This window comes from Opisthorchis viverrini (genome assembly GCF_000715545.1).
Source record: "Opisthorchis viverrini unplaced genomic scaffold opera_v5_218, whole genome shotgun sequence".
Taxonomy (NCBI): domain Eukaryota; kingdom Metazoa; phylum Platyhelminthes; class Trematoda; order Opisthorchiida; family Opisthorchiidae; genus Opisthorchis; species Opisthorchis viverrini.
In genome coordinates this window covers 410,079-429,803 of record NW_008751877.1, presented here as the reverse complement: position 1 = coordinate 429,803, position 19,725 = coordinate 410,079, and the positions used below count along the sequence as shown (strand labels likewise).

General features: G+C 41.9%; 1 protein-coding gene across 1 annotated transcript; it reads right to left on the bottom strand.

Moving 5' to 3' along the window:
- Positions 1 to 7,384: 7,384 nt before the first annotated feature.
- Positions 7,385 to 18,840, bottom strand: T265_08469 (hypothetical protein; the record flags this gene model as incomplete). The annotated part of the gene is made up of 6 exons (XM_009174281.1): positions 7,385 to 7,725; positions 11,263 to 11,381; positions 15,933 to 16,033; positions 16,070 to 16,275; positions 16,317 to 16,483; positions 18,621 to 18,840. The coding sequence occupies 6 exons, from the start codon at positions 18,838 to 18,840 to the stop codon at positions 7,642 to 7,644; spliced, it is 897 nt and encodes a 298-aa protein (XP_009172545.1).
- Positions 18,841 to 19,725: the final 885 nt, after the last annotated feature.

The window sequence follows — 19,725 nt, the reverse complement described above, 5'->3', positions numbered from 1 at the left end:
GCTTCTTTCGCGGTGCAGGTTCTGGAGCGTGATGTGCGCCGCTTGATTCGCACTACTAGCTGCCTGAACGAGGTCCATAGGACTAGGTGACTAAAGTCCTAAAGCATGTAAACACAGTTGGTGCTATCCTCCTTAGGAGCACAAATTTTATTCCCTGCAGCATATCGTCGTAAGATAATGTCAATGCGGAAACGTTCACACAAATTACAATCTAGTGCTATCTGACAGATCGTCTCATTTTTGCCTTGGCATATGTGATAACATGGTTACGGAATAACTCGGTGCATTCTTTGCCTGTGATGCTCTTGAATCGTCCATGTGTTTTAGAAGTCGGGTAAGAAATTCACTGTCTTTCAGGATTCTGGCTAGGTCCCTTGCATGTATTTAAATCAGAGCGCACATTTCTGACTCTTATTCATAAGGGGGTTGTGATTATGCTTTTACTACTGCTCATTGGTTCGGCTGAGAAAAAGCGTACGTTGCAGTCGGTATATGTAGGCTTTCACTGGACGGTTCACCTTGTGTTCACTATGTAAAAACTCACAGAATAATTGCAGTCCAAGAGGCCAGTGATCTGGTTTTTCGTTTGAATCTCCATCTGACTATTTGCTAGAAACGTCCATCGAACTGTCGGTGTTGCTCACTCAAGTTCACCTAGACACCAATCTAACCTTGGCAGCTCTAAAAAATCACTCAGTATTTGGGACTTCTAGTAACAAGGAAAGGGGATGACAAGGATTTGGAGAGTGGGTAGCTGCAGAGTAGTTTGTTAACAGTGAACAAGGCGCATCCAAAATATAATTTCTGACACTTAGCAATATCATCAGCTGAAAGTAAAATTTTGTTGCTGACCTAGATTCCTGTATCACGTAGCTTGTGACTGTATTCTTATCACCAATATGTTGTACGCAACGTCGTGCAGTACATGGTATAAAGATAACACTCACTACAGTGTTGTCGTCATCAGATACCGCACATTTAGGTCTTAGGTTAAAATCATAAGACTTTGATGAGGCACTGCGAGTAGCCATAATGGTTTCAACCTCCACCGCACGTATTTTGGGTGCACATAGGTTGTGCAAGCAGAAAACTTCACAACGGGACGAAGAGAACCATCCGGTTTGTGGATTTTCGGGGAATCGTAAAAAGACTGGCAGTTTTACCCTGGAGCATTCATATGGGTCTGGGTCTATATGTTTAAATTCCTCTCCTTTGTACTGAATCGTTGTCACATCTGTTGTGACCTTTTCTTTCTCCGCTTCTGTGACCTGTATTCTCCTGTCTTATCCAGTTTTGCGCGAAGCTAATTTTCTGCGGTTGAGATTAGTGATGTAGCAACGAGATTCGTCCATCCGATCTTCTGGGAGATGGAAGACGGAAATCAGTTAGGTTAACACCATTGATTTTTTAACAAGGTCGAAATTCAACCCATATGCAAAGAGCCGGTGTTGGCCTTCTGACAACTGCCATTACATATATATATATATATATATATATATATATATATAATGTCACATGTTTCCATTATACGTTTTCATTGCAAGGCACCCTTGATAGGATTATGCTTTTCAAGTTTGACACCTCTGGTTCCGGTAATAAAAGGGTTGCAACAAAAAATGCTTTGTTACAAAAAGCGTGATATAGATATTGGTACCCTTGCTATCTCCATGCTCGGACTCAGTTGGTGAACAAGTGCGTAGGAATTCCGTGATACACATTGCGGTTGATCGTGTTTTACTTTACGGTATGTCACTTGGGTAGTTCTAGTTTTGTGACTTTGAACCAAAATATTCATTCAAGTGGAATTTCGTCTCATCCTTTTTCGAAACAACTGACGGAAACGCATGTTTATATTAACCTCAGCATGCCATAATAACTGCGCTTTGAATGTACACGCTGCATAAAGCAACAGGCTCTTCATTGGAGAGCATAGATGGCCAAACGTAAACTAAAAACGACAAACCTGCGATATATGTGCATAAGCATATCAATGTTCAATGGCCTGGGCACAATTTTTGGGACGTGCAGCATAATATCAAGTAGTGTGAGACAAGGCTTACAACCGTACCCGAGAACTATTGATCCGTGACCTATTTTTTTTGGTTGGATCGCTTTTCTGACAATCCTGATGAACATTGAAAACTATGCTCCTTTACTTGCTTTGGTGTGTCTGGAATTACCAGTTATCTCTGAATCGACCCCATGTAATGGGCTGCATTCTTTGAGTGCGCCTGTCTACAGCCCTTATTCCAAAACAATTCGGCAAAATTACTTACGTCCTCTAATCAAGCGTTGTGTCGCAGTTAGGAGCTATGACGCGATCGTACTCCCTTTTCCTTCAAGCAGTACCAGTGGATCACAGAATCGTACAATCATAGTGGGTATTGGTGTGTCATTTGGTGTATCCAAGTGCGCCCATAATAATCAATGGATTTCAGGATGGACGCCCACCCATGGAGAAGTGCCGTATTCTTCGGGCTCATTGCATAATTCGGCTAGACGATCGAATGGGCCATTTCACACAGTGCTCGTGTATAAGAAGGGAGGCTTTGGAGAACCAGTCTTGTATATTTCAGAGGCTGGGAGAACGAGGACTACACCGAAACCTTTTCAGGCACTGTCCAGCACTGAAACCGAGGGACTGTAATTAAGGGAATTAACCATAATTAACATCGGAAATCTGACATGTAGTGTAGACCACGATTTAGAAAACTAGGTAGACCATTTAACCCAATAGCTAATTCTACCATCAGCTTCAGTGCTCTTCACTGGACACACTCAGCTCAGTTTGTGGACTATCACTGAGCCTTTCTATTTCGAGACAACAGCGGACAGTTAAACTAGAACAGGGCACCCTGGCGTTATTTAAACATAGTGATGGGTTTGCCTCAGCTAGTTTGTTTTGAAATAAAAACGTTCCAGAAATGTATGGCCAGTAAAGCACTACGCCTGTATTCAAAAAAAGTACCCCAACTAACTCTACTATACCAGTCAAAAGAACGGCTACTTGCTTTAGTAATACTGTAATGCACAAACTCGGCAAGCAAGACCCAGACCAGTCAGGAATTCTTTCGGGTAGATGTGCATTGATCCGAGTTTAACACTACTTCGTTTGTTTAGGCAAAACTACACACCACACGAGCGTTCCGGTTATCCTCGACTTAAAAGAAACTTTTACCTATTGTGAAGGGTCAGCTTCAGGCAGGTTTGATCAAAGCAAGGTTAACCAAGGTCTTTAACTCTACTTCATGCTTCTTAGTCTCACAATCCGAAGGCTCTTCCACAACAAGTGTTCGTTGATTATGCCCCCTCCTACATTTCTCGTTCGATCTTACCGTTGACACTGGAATGGACGCCTCAACAGACGATGAATCTCGGTACAAAATTTACATCCAGTGAAAGAATAGTACACTTAACGGAAGACACTACGCACAAAGTTGCTGAGAACTGTTAGCTGACCCACTGCCGGTTTCGCCCAATTTTGCGTCGGCCAGGTAGGTTTTCACCCACTTTATACTCTACTTGAACATTGTACACAAACGACGGAACGTGGTCGCTTACAGTTATCAAGTCAACGGGAGTCGAAACTAAACCACCTGTTTGAAACATCAGACTACGTGATACCCCCTTGTTATCTGATGGTCATCAGTCCGTACCGGAAGTGATCCATAATTTTGGCGTGGGTTCTGTACCCTTAAAGTACAAAGTCCTAATCTATGAGTCTCCATTCCCATTCATCTGCGTGAAGGTCAAGGAGGAAGAACTTGTGCTTGCTTAGAGGTATGCATTTCCGGACAGCTGCATAAGCCAAGGGTGTGCTAAGGGATATATAATCAGTGCAGGCCTTTCCAAGATGCAAGCAAATTTTGGTGAATCACGCCATTCGTGAGGTCATAAAATAAGTTCGACTGAAACAACAGGGTTAATTTATGGTCGCCAAACCTAACCTCTATACTTCGAGGCTCTTAAGCATCCGATCATCGGTACCAATGCAGCGCAGCTGGCGTTAGATGGTGCAGCGTGCTGGAGATTGTGGAGGAGCGAGTTCTTGACAGCAAATCAGAATTACTACATCAGTAAATAAAGTCGACCATACTGAGGTTACTGAGGCAAGCAGTTCGCTTGCTCAAACAGTGTCCATCGAAAAAGCGCCACTTCTCACCCGGAACTCTTGTTGGTGGATGGTCAGTGTGGGTAGATCATGACAAGAAAACTGGAAACAAGGATGGTTACAGTCAGACTGAGTGATTTTGGATCTTCACATCTCCATTGTTGGAGTACATGTGGTTAACCTTCCGCGTAGTTTGTAACCCTATAGAACGTGTCGAATGGCCAACTCCAATAGAAGGGATTTGTCACGTTTAACGTTCTCTATGGATGAGCCCCACAAATTTTTGCTAAGTTAACCTCTATGGATGAGCCCCACAAATTTTTGCTAGGTTAAGCCCATTCTCGGCCCTTGCAAATTTCACACGCCATACGCTGCTTATAAGCAAGGAGAAATTATATTCCTTCATGCTTATTTGAACGGAAGGTGAGAGCACTTGGGACCACTTTTTCTCGGTCTTGAACAGCAGATCCAAAACTTGAATATAGGCTCCAATAACTTCCCGTTTTTCATCTAAAAAATGCTTTTATGTTGAGACATAGCACGAGTTGAGATGGATCTGATAATTTTTCCGTCTCTTGTAAGACTGATCGGAAAAGACGATGCTTTCTCTACGGACCCTTTTTACTGACTGAATTGCTGGATTTTGTTTCGCAAGTTTGACTGGTAATTTTGGGAGAGATCATGAAGTTTCACGTTAGACGAAACGCTCTCAATCACGATTCATCATCATCATCATCATCATCATCATCATCATCGTCATCATTATCAGCTGTAAGAACCGCGTGTTTGTCGTACAGTAGCTGTACCTGCCACAGTTTCATCCACCGATGACTCGGGGAGGTGGGGTGGGTAGCTGTGCATTGCAGGCGGCAGCTGATAAATTGGTGCTCAAATACAGGTTTCTCAGTGGACTTTTAAGCGGGAGGATTGGGAATACACCTATACATCGAAGGCAATAGCTTGGATGCACGAGCGCCATTGAGGGCCAATGTCGCTAACCACTGATGCGTCCCGTTTCGGGGTTCCTATGCAGGGAGGATCTTTAGTCAAGCCAAACATCAAAATGTCTGAAATGGTCTACAAATCAGTTAGCGTTTAATCTGTGAAATGAGTTCCGAGAGACTTAGTTGGAAAGTGTGCAAAGGTCCGCGTGCAGTGCAGCCCCTGGGTGTTGGGTAGAAACTGCAAGTGGCAAGTTTCCGAATAAGGGTCTAAAAAGAGGATGAATACCCCAACGTTTGGAAGCAGGTCATTGTGGAACGGTCCGATCAGCTCCTCTCGTATATTGGCTGTTGCCTCGATTAAGACAAATACAAAATCCACGTGATGATATTGACCGAATCCTCAAGTGATCATTCATATGTGACTAGTGATAGTTTGTGAGAAGTGAGTATGTTTCTAAACGTCCACTCACAGTCCACATACACATGGAGTAGTTCTATTACGTAAGGTTGATTGTTGGCAAGTCGATTATTGACGAGTATCTAAAGCATGTAGTAATTCTCCTATTCTCAGGAATCAAAACGTGTACCCCGCACAAAACAAGCGAATAATTTTATTGTTGGACTGTCGTGTTGTCATGGAAGAGTCGCCCTCCCTAATTGTAGTGAGATGAAAGAGAACACGGTGTTTCATTGATTCGAATATGGCCAAGATAAATGTACAATGCACGTCAGTTAAAATGCCTGTATGACGAATGACCTATCAGAAAAACCGCCCCGCCAACTCCCCGACAAAATGACCCAATGAAAGTGCAAAATTCCGTTGACAATGGCCAGTTGCTGCACACTTAAATACTCAGATCAACAGTTAAACTTGTGCCTGTACCTCCAGACACCCAGTAAATATGAGAGTCACTCAGTTCTCACATCTGGACGACCAACGAAGACTACTGTCCCAAAAAACACAGTATGTTATTAGCCAGGTCAGCTAATTAAGTAGTCACATATCTTCTTTGATAGTCTCAGCTGATGAACACCATTGTATGGATCCGGATGTTTCGAGCAATCTATTTACCGGGGTAACTTACGGGTGATTCCCTATGTATGGCATGCAGTCCATACTCAGCAGCTCGGCCTTGCTGATGAGTTCAACGGCTGAAAAGTGTGAAGCTATTGATAGGACTTCGTTCTGATCAATCTTAGGCTAGACTGTGGTTTCAATTCCGCGGAACTCACAAACACAGCGACGAAGAGAATGCCGACAAGTATGTACACAAATCGGCTATAAAATTGAATAGTGCAGCATATCACGTTCATGGTTTGGAAAATTGGTAATAAAGTGGGATGTGGTCCCAGGGGTGGAGAATGCTCAAAAAACAAAAGAGCAGATTCAGCAGCCTGTTGTAGATGTATTCTTATGTATCTTCGTGGCATTTTAAAACAATTTCAGACTCCTGCTCCCCATCGGAGTAAAGTCCTCCCGGAGCGAATGATTTCCATTTTTCTTGATATGTTTATCCCTCCGGGGAGGGAAATATCGCTTGAGGAATAAAATCGCAAAATGTTAAGTGGAGAATCAAGCTTTTCGACGACTGGGTTGTTTGTATTAGTGACAGTGACAAATATGTGGCTGATTCCTTTCAGAAACCGATAACTCCATATCGTGCTATAGGGGCTCTTTTGGGAACTTGTTCCCAGCCCACAGCTTTTACACAGCGTCATTTAAAAACCAAGTTCGTTTCCAGTATGTTAAGGGCACAAGTAGGTGAAAGATCTAGGTTTGCAATCGGTCGTTTTTCCCCAGTACTTTATTCGCATCACCGCATAGCAGTTAATGGCGAATACTTAAGGTAGATTTTAATCCTATTAACTAGCTAGTGATGGTTGCGGAATCAGTATATCCTTCTCCACTTCCTGATTCCTCCGAATGACATTCAGGTATTTGTACTTAAAATGGGCAAGTGAAAACAAATGGCAAAACCTCGCAAACTAATCGTGACCTGATGAGGCACACGCGGATATTCCGTTTTAATTCAGTCGACTACCGATCACGTACACAGGTCGTACTGTGACCGGCCTTCCACAAGGCGAATCGGTTCAGACGTGATTGCTATTCGGATGACGGTCCAGCTTCGCAAGTAGTTGTCAGAACGTAGCCTTTTACCGGCTCATACTGGCACGAACTCAGTTGTCAGCACAAACAAAGACTGAGGTCATAAACTTGAAAATTCCAACATTTAGTAACACAATATCCAGCTGAGATTTTGAAATCATGAAGCTGGGTTCAACGTCCTTTCTCCAAATCAGCGAGACATCCTCAGACTGTGGAATTGTGGAATTCATCGATTTACTGACTGAAAATTCAAAAACGCCTCCAAATGTGGTATTTAGATACCCTTCATTAAGGACTCGTTTATACGTATAGTTTGTATACGTCTGTTTATGGGATTTTCAAGGCAACTTTCCAAGGAGTCCAAGGTTTACATCATGTCTATTCTGGGCCATCGAATATATTGTAGCACTAGTTCTTTCGGCAAGAATCCGGTTTGAACGAAACGCTTTGAATACCTTCTCCTGATCTTCCATCACTCATAAATGTTTGGAAACCGTATACCGGCTGTTCACACTGGGCTTGTTCGGATTATTATCAACAAGCCAGTCGGCAAGCCAGGGCTGAAATAAGATGGGAAAGATTGGTGAAAAATAACTAAATTTAATGAACAAGAATGTTTGGAGACAATCAATTGGAAGACGTTTGGGAATTTTCCATTAGGGTGTCCTAGACTGAAAAAAACAAGGACGAAACATCCGGGTTCATCATGAAGACAAATCCCCCAAATCAATATATCGTAAATCTTAGTCATCCCCACTAACCAATAGACAGGAACATCAGGCTGAACACCCAGCACTGATCAAGTCACTAGTCATAAGGAATCTCACGGATTGGTTTCCTGACTGCCCTAAAACCCAATAAACCTACTTACTTATTAACTTGGCCTGACGAAGCTTTTTTGTCAAAAGCGAAACGTTGCCCAGCAATAAATTCACCGATTGTTTAGCAAATCTCTCTGAAAGTTTGGAAACATTTCACCTGTTACAATTGTAATTCAAAACACACCTAAGTGAATAACGGATGCGACGTATCGGTCACTCATGCAGTTTTTCCATCCATATTCAGCTGCTTCAGAGTATAAAAAGCAAGTTTATAGAAGACTTTAGAAAAACGTTAGTCCTACTCATTTCCTCTAGAGACTTGCAATCTATAACCAGCACTAAACTCACTAAACTCAGAATTATACCACTACATTGTGATTGACGTATCTTGAACGAAGAAAAACAGGCACATCCGAGATATTGATCCTATACATTTGAATGTTCGAGCATTACCTTATCTCAAAATGTTGTTTAGGAGTCTGATTTCCCCATGTCCTTCGGCACACCTTTCATCCTGTCTGTTTATTCTGTCCAACAGTCACTTAGATTGGTAATTTTCACGACGGATAATTAACTGCTTGCTGGTGTCTCACACTCATGTCTACCGGATTTACGTGTCAACACTGTTGGCAGTAGTATGACTTGGGTCTGCGTCGACAGTTATTTCAGCCATCATGTTTGGTTGCAAAACGCTGAGACGCTGCCGGTCAGTTATGATTTCGCCAGGCCTGTTTCCTAAATCTGCGATAGTCTGATGACTTGCCTCAAGTTCTTTTGTTGCGCACGGTTGGTATTCGTAGATAATTGTTGCCCCCAGTGTACAGTGTCACTTTAAACTATCGTAGAAGAGGTTTCACGATGCTCGTTGAGAACCGTTTCCGTAAGCAGTAATTGGAAAAGATTTCACGATTGTGAAGGTAAACTGTCAGCGCCAGCTCCATATAAATCTGTCAATCGATCCTTTCTGGCATCCAAGTGGAGACTTAAGTGTTCTGAGGAGAGCGTGCATACACCTCCATTTTTCGTAGTTGGAGACTTCCTTCTGTTCCTTGGCTTTCACGTAATCTGTGGTTGTCCAACTTTTTGGTTCACGGGCTCACGGAATGTCAAAGGCAGTAGAACAAAGGTTTCTTTATTTGCTCTTGAAAAGTTAACTTCTTGTTTTTACATTCAGTTAATTTGTCTCCTTATCGAGCTATAATCCATGCTCTAAAATGTAATGGTTTTTATCCTCACTTCTTCGTGTATCGATGGTAAAGGTTTCGGAAAAGGATGGTTGCACAGCGAGATTTCGTGCACATCGGGCTGCATGGAGTTTGTTTTTTCCATCAAAGATCTATTATCCAGGAATCAGCCTATTGTGAAGGCAGACAGAACCAGATCACCTGATATAAACTTCACGCTTGAATGTTGGGTGTTTCAACGTCCCACCTGACATGTATTGTGTTCGACTACCCCTCGAAATCTGCCAAGCTCAAACCGGGATGGTGATTCGTGAACTGCACACTGCTGCTGGGTTTCAGCAAAGTTAAGACAGCTTTTTAGTATAAAGTCGAATTCTACGGGAATGTAACAGCCGCAGTGGAATTACCTAAATTTCCTCAAAGAATTTAGAGGTGACGTCTTGTGAATCCCACTGCGTAAGGCTTTTCAGCATGGATAATCGGTCTGCATAATCAATTATGGGGAGGCCTTATACTATTCATAATCAAATGTCTTCAAGATATAATAATATTTTTCGTGCCAATTGATGGACAACCTGAACTATCACCTGAAAATACGTAAACAATGCATGGAAATATTGGAAGTTTATATTTGATTTGAGACCGATATTTCTAGGTGGTTAGGAAGGTAACAATAATTGATTCACAGCAGGTCTTGCGTGTGCCAGTATACATTAGAGGCCTTCGCAGCCAATGGCCTACCAGACACGAGCTGGAAACTTCTTCAGTTCTTTAGACAACGATGCCCAACAGATTGCCATTAGCACTTGGAAAACCAGCACCAGCCTCATCAACTGGGGATAGCGTTGCTTTCCATTCTGAAATGTTGACCAGTCGATAGATACAATGCGACTTGACGCTAAACCATAGGGGAAGCAAAACAGGACACGAATGCTTACGTTATTTATAAACTCACCGTTTTAGATGCTCTGTTTAGATTAACGATGATGTGTCAGAAGGGACTTAAGGTAAGTGTTGTGATCTGTACAGATAGGGTAAATTGTCTTTCAGATGAGCGGATATAATGATTTGTCTAGCTACTTGTGATGATGAAGTCATTGGAATTTCGGTTATCTTTCCAGAAAAGCATATCAATAGAAAGTTATTTTAGTCTTACGTATGGGAACCTCATTATAGTTAAGGACCCAAACTCCACAGACTCCACCAAAATAACCCATACCATTTCAGTGATTTTTGTGGACTTTTTCTGCGTCAATTTACTTGTATCTTGCAAAGATACTTTGCGGAAGCCCATGTGAATTGCTTAATCTAAAGCACGACTTTGTGTCTTCTTTCGCTTTTCTTGCTTGACTATGATACACCATTCCCAGCAAGTCAGAACTTTAAGAACGCTCCTAATTAGATCACTAGGCACAGATTTGGGCACGATCGTCCAGGGGCTTATTTGGTGTGTGTGTCATTCGCATATACAAATTGTGCAAGTATGATTGCTTTCACTTCCATTTAATGTTAGAACCCTAGTTGATTGTCACGATGCCCACATAATCCTTATATCATTCAATAGCGCTGTCTATTTTAGTCGTTGCCGCACTTTCCTGCAGAGAAGACTTGTTTTGAGCTATAGATTTTGATAATGGGTTTGATATTTTCACATATGGATGTCTATCCAGCCAACTGGACAAAACAATACTATAAAAACTCCCCTGAAATTACAAGAAATTGTATCTTACAAAGTCTCCTACGCCTCATGGGTCGGTGTATTTCTTTGACTACAACTCATCACAATTTTACCACAACATATCTAACCGCCCATTTATTTGATTTCAAAAACAATGAACGAAGTCCATTATTCTCAAAGACCTAATACAATTTAAAATACAGCAAAAAGGAGCGTTATCTGGTCTTCAGATAAAAGAACAACACCCAGCGTGGGGTTACTTGAAGTTTTTGCAAAGCAATCAGACGCAAAACAACAAAATTCCACGAGCTGGCAAGGCCTTCATAATTTATTGATTTTGAACCAGTGCGGTACACGTGTGTGCTGAAGTTACGAGACAAAACATATCATACGATCATCCAAAATAGTACTTACGATGGGATCTTTGGGCTTTTGCTTGCAGACCTCTGTCAGCCCACGTAACAATGTTGGATTTACATGCCGAGTAAGATAATCCTTCGCGGTGACTCTATAAGGTATGGGTTCCATCACGGCTGTGGGAAGAAAAAATAAGCTGTTGATGCATACCTATTTGAGCAGAGAATAACTAGTCAAAAGTGAGAGAACCTTCAAGTTCTCCTACCAAGTACGTTATCATAAAACTGAATCTCCAAGGGCTACTTGATTCTCCGCTCTTTACAGGAATGTTAGGTTTTGGGTCGATATGTGTGTGACGAAGAGAAACGTTTGTTTCCCAGATGACAATCTTATCTGCTGTGCTAAAGTTTTCAGCCATTTTCCTAGCGGACGGATAATCTGAGCCGTCAATCACCTCATGCTATAAACAATTACATAGTATTTGAGCGGTTATTTTCAACATGCAAATACTCATGCACAGCGTTGGCTGCGCAACATTTGTACTATTTATTGAGAAGAAAACAACAATCGGTCTGAAGGGACCCGTCAGTGGTTAAGCCGTCATTTTTCAAAAGAAGCTAGTCCGAAACTCATTTACTGGACTACACGGGAACGGTCTAAGCATTTTGCTGTATTTCGACACACTGAAGTTATCAAATGATTAGAAAGGCGACTAAGACTTGGTCGATTTCATCGAAAACATTCATGAAGAGTTTCCGTCAATACCAGTTATAACATGTGGTCGACCAAGCTTCACGGATGTCTTATGGAAGAGGAAGTTTTTCTTGTTATTTTCAATGGTTTTATGGCTATTAGCCTTTTGTTCAGACATTGATCACAGCGCCGGACGTTAATTCCAAATTACGTTCATTAGCATTTAGTGTTTCTTTAGTTATATCTAACTCCAAATTCTTACAATGAGTCGACTTTTTTCACTCTCATTGATGTGGTTAGGGGTTAGTATATGATGGAACAGGGAGCGACACGTGGTGGGAAGGGTTATGTATACTAGCACACTGTTTTTATTAAGTTTCTTCTTTTTTGCATACGTAAGTTGACGGTAATAATAAAAATCCCAGTATCTGAGTGCACACGTGAAAATTTTGGCTACCGTTTAGTTTGCGGACATTTTGTAACCGCTAGGTGCTAAATACCTACCAATACCCACATGATTTTTTAATCTCCTTCTCAAATGAATGCAAACGACGGCGTTAAATTAGTCTGATATTTCAGTGTCACATTAGCAATAACAACGCGATACTCAACCAGGTGTCCCAAAATCAACACCGGTCAGCTGAACACATCATTCCTTAACACAGCATGGGCCTTCTACTTATTTACTGATGCTCTCTATGTGGCGCATCAAATTTTAATCTCCTTCTCAAATGAATGCAAACGACGGCGTTAAATTAGTCTGATATTTCAGTGTCACATTAGCAATAACAACGCGATACTCAACCAGGTGTCCCAAAATCAACACCGGTCAGCTGAACACATCATTCCTTAACACAGCATGGGCCTTCTACTTATTTACTGATGCTCTCTATGTGGCGCATCAAAAGTGGCTGAAGATGGGGACAGAAATGTTTTACCATGTTTTAGAGAAGCCAAAGATCTGTGGAAAACAAAGGTATGTTGCTCTAACGTATCCAACGTATTCTGGGGCTCAAAGTCTCGCGAACGAGGGTGTTGCCCTTTGGGGACATTGCCCATTACAAGATAACCTCAAATTTGGTTCTTGTGCAGTTAACTAATATTTCAATAAATTAAGCAAAGCAAAACTGACGATATAAACATGAAACCATATGGGTGAAATGAGAAACGACGCGTATTGTTAATGCACAGTTTGATGAATTCTTGGGCATGGCAAACTCGTAAGATAGTTTGTTTCCTAGATCCCTTGCTTTAGGTTGAAGAAGCACTATCAAGCTTATGTGATAGCTGTTAGGTTAATGCCTCAGCCTGCATACCAGAATCTTTCATCTGACCAAGCGCATAAAAATTTTGCAGGTCGAATTTATGAGAAAATGTAATTCCTTTGGCTTTGACGTGTCAGATAATCAATCACATTATTTCACAGATGCTGAGTGCTGCCAAGAAATGGTCTGTGGGTTGTAAAACTATATCATTTGATCCACAATGGTGACATTCTTGGGATAGAAGTAAAAGTAAGCAAAAAACAACTAAGCTCACGAGAAGCGCCAATAAAGGACTCCAAGTATTGTAACAAGGGTGGCGAAGCCCATGCTGATGGTAAAGTAGAAAAAATACTACGGCTCTAGAACTAGGGTATAAAGAGGGAGAGGTTAGTTGACAGAAATAACTTGGATAAGACAGCCCAATAACGATTTAGATGGGCTGTTTCATTGTAAGAGTTGGTGCGGTTTACAGTGGAAATACTCCCCACCCTGGTAAACCTTAAATTTTTGTTATCGTAAACTTTGTTTTTGGGGCATTTGCTAGTTCTGCAATATTCTATACAAAAATTGTCACAGAGAAGACGTTTGTTATAGTAATTTGCTTAACATTCTGAAGTCACCTTTTGGCTGGTCTGACGGTTTTCTCTTGACAAGGGCAAGCCTGTTTTGCATCAACGATCCAACTTTTCCACTTTTATGACGACGGCTTGAAGCCCTTGAAACAGACCATGTAAGTTAAAGACAATGACTGCAATAATATAAGCCCTACTAGTTCATGGCTCAACAAACATAAAACATTTGTCAGCAAACTATTTGACTTTTTTCCCAAGTGGAATAGAAAACATACGGAGAAAAACAGGAACACTCCCTTACTCCAAAATGAAACCATATCATTTTAGATTTTGGTTGTTGTCTCACTGATGAAACGGCCGTCTGATGCCATATAGAGGATATACAAAGCTAATATGTTATTTCAGTTGCTATTTTGTGAGACAGCGTAAAGTTCGCTCACTTCTTCAGAATAGTGAAACCGGTGGTCGGTCCCAGCATGGAGGATTTGAACTTGTTAGATCCGGTTAATGTTATCTTCAGGTTTTATTATCAAGGAATAGTTAATTAAAATAAGTTACACAATTTTGAATTCGTATGCTGACTCTGGAATATGAGTTATTCTTTTTAAGTCCGCAACTTCCTCAGTTAACACTAAGATCGCCATCTCTGGACGCATTTAATGTTACCTAATGCGTACGGGGACCAAATTGCTCAAAATCCTGATTGAGGACAGTGGCAACTTAGAAACTCCTCATACAGTAATTTACGATCTTTGGCATATAAAGATGGAATGTGATGTAGATGAACCTAGAGGAAATACACAGAATTTATTTGCCTATCAAAGCACTTGGTTCTCATAATCGTCATCATCATCATCATCATTGTCAGCTGTAATAACCGTTTACTTGTCGTACATTGGTTGTAACTGTCACAGTTTCGTTCACCGATGATTCGGGGAGATGGGGTAGGCAGTTGCGTATTGGAGGTGGGAGCTGATAAATTAGTGCGTAAATACAGCATTGCAGGTGGACTGTGAATTGGGTGGATTGGGAAGGGAGCTATGCATTGAAGGCAATAGCTTGGATGCATGAGTGCCATTAAGGGCATAACTGGGTCATGTCTGACAATGTCTCTAACTATGGATATGGCCCGTCTCGGGGTCCCCATCCAGGAAGATAGCAATGACTAGCGCAGCTGAGTTTTCTGGTAATGGCTTTTATACTTCGCTGCCAAGCAGTTGTTTGACCGCCTCTGGCTCTCTTCCACCCTTCACGTGGTCGTGAGAAAAAGCCCTTCGAGGAAGTCAGTCGACTGGCATAAGCAGCACTTGGTTATACATTGATAGCAAAATTGAACATACTTATGCTTTGTTTACTCTGATTTGTAGAAAGTCTTAGCCTCAGGAGGCCGTTTTAGATTAACCAAACATTTCGCTTTGTTTGTGGAAAAAGCGCATCAATTTAATTTTGGTTTAGTCACAACTTCAAGACTATTGCGTGTCGTTTCATTTTGGTAGAACAGAACAGCCAATGGAGTTGAAAACTGAAGTCGCTTAAGGCATGGGTTTGGGCCACAAAGCGTTTATTTGATTACTTGGAAGGTAAACCTTGAAATATTTGTCACTCTTGTGCACTATAGCATGACAAAAACATCGGCTATGAATGGCATAAAACAGGATTATTCTCCGAAACGTCAAAGTGTATCCGTGTTTACAGTTCACGACACAAAATCTTCCTTCCCAGCAATGAGGGCTTTATAGACTGATGCGTGAACATTTTCACTCCAACGCAGTGACGACGGGTCTGCCAAACCTGAACTGGAACACGCACGATGGTAACGCTGTAAGACGGAATTTCCGGAACATTGGTTATGTCACCCGAAAAACTGCCAAGATGAGACAAAAAGCTTGTGATGTCGCTTGTGCTTGTGATGTCGGCCGAGAGGGTAACGCTGTTCAAAGCGGTAGTGCACCAAATTTTTGTATCCTCAGCCAATAAGAGTACACCAAGAATGGGAAGTTTTTACAATTTCAGCGTCAAATGCTGTGATGTGACAAAAATGGAAGTTGTGAACCGTCATTGCTACATATTAATTCACCTTAATTAAAAACAATGTCTGATAACGAGTTCCTTCGACATAATGTGCAGTTTATAATGAAATGATTTAAAATGGCTTTTGTTTAGCAGCTGAGCATTTCAACATCAAGAACAAACTCACTATCTTGGAAAAAGAACCGAATCTCTTTTTCAGCGCTTGCAATACTATCACTACCATGAAGGGCATTTTGCTGATCATCGGTGCCATAAAGTGCTCGCAGGCTAAGGTGGATAATTCATTCAAAAACGGAAAACTACCTTGTTGGTACTAGGGATCTCGCCTTCACCGAATTTGCCGGCCCAATTAGCTTTTGCCAACTCATCACGGCGTTATCCTTTGCCAGTACTAAAACACTTATTGGTCCACTGCTCATATAAGATACCAATGAGGGAAAAAACATTTTCCCATAATGTTCGGCATAAAGTTCACTAGCCTGTTCTGGAGTCAGGTGGACTCGTCTTTTCTGAAGAAGATTCCCGCAATGAGCGAAATTCTCACACTCACTTGGATTATGAAAAACTGATTCTGTAAAATCTTCTCTTCTATTTCATCCGAAAAACGGATAGCCTCGGGTTTAATGATAGCTAGCGTTCTTTCAATCGGTATATGGGGGAAATTCGGATCTTCCTCCATTTGGCTGAAAAAATTCGAAAAATTGCCCACGGGGGTTCCTTATGACAACCATAAGGTCACGAATCTTCATGCAAAAATTTAGTCAGACTTACGGAGCTAAAAGGGGATCCCTCGTAAATGTTTAGTACGGTTAATTTACCGTTGTACGTTACCAGCGTTATTCATATTGTTTTTGGTAAAGGCAATGAGACTTTTGCCAAAATCCGATAGTTCCTCTGGCCGTGTTCAAAACCAGGGAAGCCGGTTTTGAAATTCCCAACCACTGTGGTGTTTTGTGCCTTTCTTTTGCTTTCTTTGAAACATTGCGTATTTTGCCAGTTGCATAGACATTTTTTTGTTCGAATACGAAAGGATATTTGTACAATTTTACGCAAGACAAAGGTGGTCACATGCTTCGACTTTCTGTTCTGTATTCGCTCGCACTCACAGCGGTCATTCGCGAGGTTCATGTGCTAACTCTTGTGTCAAAACATTTCAGACTATCTTGGGAATTTAACATGTGTGAGAACTGTCCATAAGATAACTTCTGGACTACCAGGATTGGATTATTATGTATTCCCTGACCTGGACCAACGACGAGCGCTTTTAGGGAGAACAAGTCTTAGTAATAATGTTTCATCTGAACTCTATCATCGTATACTCAATCTAAACTTTTTATTTTTATTTCTTTGCCACACAATCCTGGTAACGTAGCCTTTTGGGTAGTCGGACCACTACACCACAAGAAAACCAAAAGCTTAGAAGGACTAATCATTAATGCGGCATTTAATCGGCCCAAAGCCCTGCGGGATATCTGACTGATACTTCCGCAAACCTGAGCTCTAAACCGCTGGCTATATTTGGGCGGCGTCGCGAAAACGGATCACAACGCTGCAAAACACTAATAAACTTCGCCGTCCGAACCGCCGTTTCCAAATTTCCAGAAACTCAAACCATCCGATAGGCCCGATTGTGGTTGCAGAATTCATTGTTGCTCTCAGTTGCTGACCACTGGTGTTTTCCGTCCACGGTGTGTGTAAACTGCTCATTTTAGGGTGTCATCTAGCCAGGAACTTGACCGCCTGACAAGAGATTTGGACCCCTTACCTCACAGGCAGCCATGAAACCTGAACCATCAAGCCGCCTTCAACGTAATCATAGGGCATTACATTGCTAAGTATAATCACCAAGTTTAATGGGATTTCGTTGATGAAAATTTCAACCTTAAAAAACAGGCAGAACTTATCTGTAATCAGGTAAGATTATTATTTACGGTCGAAGCTGCGCTTTCTACGGATGTTTAACTTAAAAATCGAAGGAGCCGAAAGTCTCATTCTCACATGTTTTAAAACAAAAAATATCATTATGCAGCGACTGGGGCCCTATGCACCATACGTATGTATGTGTGGCAGATCTGTCAATTTACGGGTATTCTGCGGTCGCAAGAGTATAGAAGTTGCGTCTGTAGTTGTGATGGCTTTTTCGAAACGATTCGTACTATGTGTAGCATTGACGTTAATAGCGTTGCTCTCTCATCCTACGAACGAGAGAGTAATCTGATGCCTTGAAAACCCGACGTTTTCAAGTTATTATTAACGTTTTCCAGTAGGGAAATCTAATAGTCTCACGGCCTGTTTATAACGGCTTATTTGATATCTTAAAAAGATCCGTTTTATAAAATCTACCGGATAAAAATGAACGACGGGGTGGAATGTAACTCCACAAATGTTCTTTGGCAAAGTAAGGTGGTATCCGGCAAAAATTCCTCTAATGAGGGATGCGTTCAGTGTCACAGCGGGGACTGGAATCATCAGATTATCCACAGTTATAAATCTATTTATTAGCAAACGGTTGCAAAAGAACGGGACACGAATGAATGCGAGGCAACCCACGATGGGCAACTACCAGAATGGATCTATGATCTGCACAATCTTAATCCATTTTTTGAGCCGGGATGTCATGCCGTAATCTACATTCCTCACTGAAACCAGGTGTTTACTGAATGTGTCACGGTAACAATTATGAAGTGCGACTAAGAGGTTATGCAACAGTAGTGATATTTATTCCCATCTGTTGGATGGTATGCCAACAGGTGTGATCATATTAGTACGCTAGAGCAAAGGTACAAACGAGAGGATTTGATAATGCCTGATAATAGCAATGATAATGTTTATTACCAGCTTGTGAGTGGCATACCGTCTTGCATGATCATACGTTCTCGGTCAGAATGAAGCATGACTGGGGAGTTGTGGAAGTGCGGATTGCGGATTGTGCGAAAAGAGAACAATATCATAAACAGTGGGAAATATCCGATGAAATAATAATAGATTTCCCTCCCAACTTGTAGGAAACAATGAGAATGAAGTTCAACTAGTTCAAAGACAGCCGGCTGGCATGAACTAAATCTGAAAGCCATTGCCGGCCATGAGTGACCTTGGGCGGTGGGCCAACGGCCGCAGTCGCAACGGGCAAAGGTGGAGATGGGATAATTCGAATTAGGAGTACACGGCGTTTTACCCCAGAAAGTCGCTTCAGTCTTTAACTAAGCAGACTCACTGGTTGCGCTTTTGCAGGGGACCCAGGCTCAGGGAGTAGTTTGGATGGTAACATGGTGCTCATACATAGGGCCACCCAAACACCGTATACGGATTTGAATTTGAGAAAGAGGCAAGCCGAAATCGTAGCAGAAAACTGGACTAACCAAATTTGAGCGAACATTCATCAGGTACAATAGAACTCGTCCCAGGGACGGAGCCGGATAAAAATTTGCTCGTAGTTGTGACTACAGGCTTGAGTGGGCGAAGGATTGCGGTCTACATTCTGAAGAAAATAGTTGTGGGATCGCCACCACACTGGGTGTGACAGTGCCATACCATCACTCAGCTGACACGCTCCGATTTATGGACAGCCCCGCAACGGACGTCAAATATGCCGCGATCGGAAAAAGGAAACGCTGTTCCGCGGTAGCCAGATCTGGGTGAGGCGGGTATTCACACGGTGAGTCGGTCGGATGCGAGGTCACAGACAATCTCCCTTTCGCTGGGGTCCATGTGAATGCAGACCGGGGACCAGCCAATTTGAATGAATAACAGTTCTACGGGGCGTTTGGGCAACCGCAGTCGAGGATTTAGGTTTGGGAGGAGGGGCAACGGAAAGAAATAGAACGAAAGCAGTAGTGTGTGGCGAGTGCCTGGAGGCATAAAATACAACGGTGTCAATAGAAAAAAATCTAAAATGGGATGACAACAAGCTGAATGGACCCAGGAAAGCTAGATACGTTTGCTGATTCAGAAACCAGGTA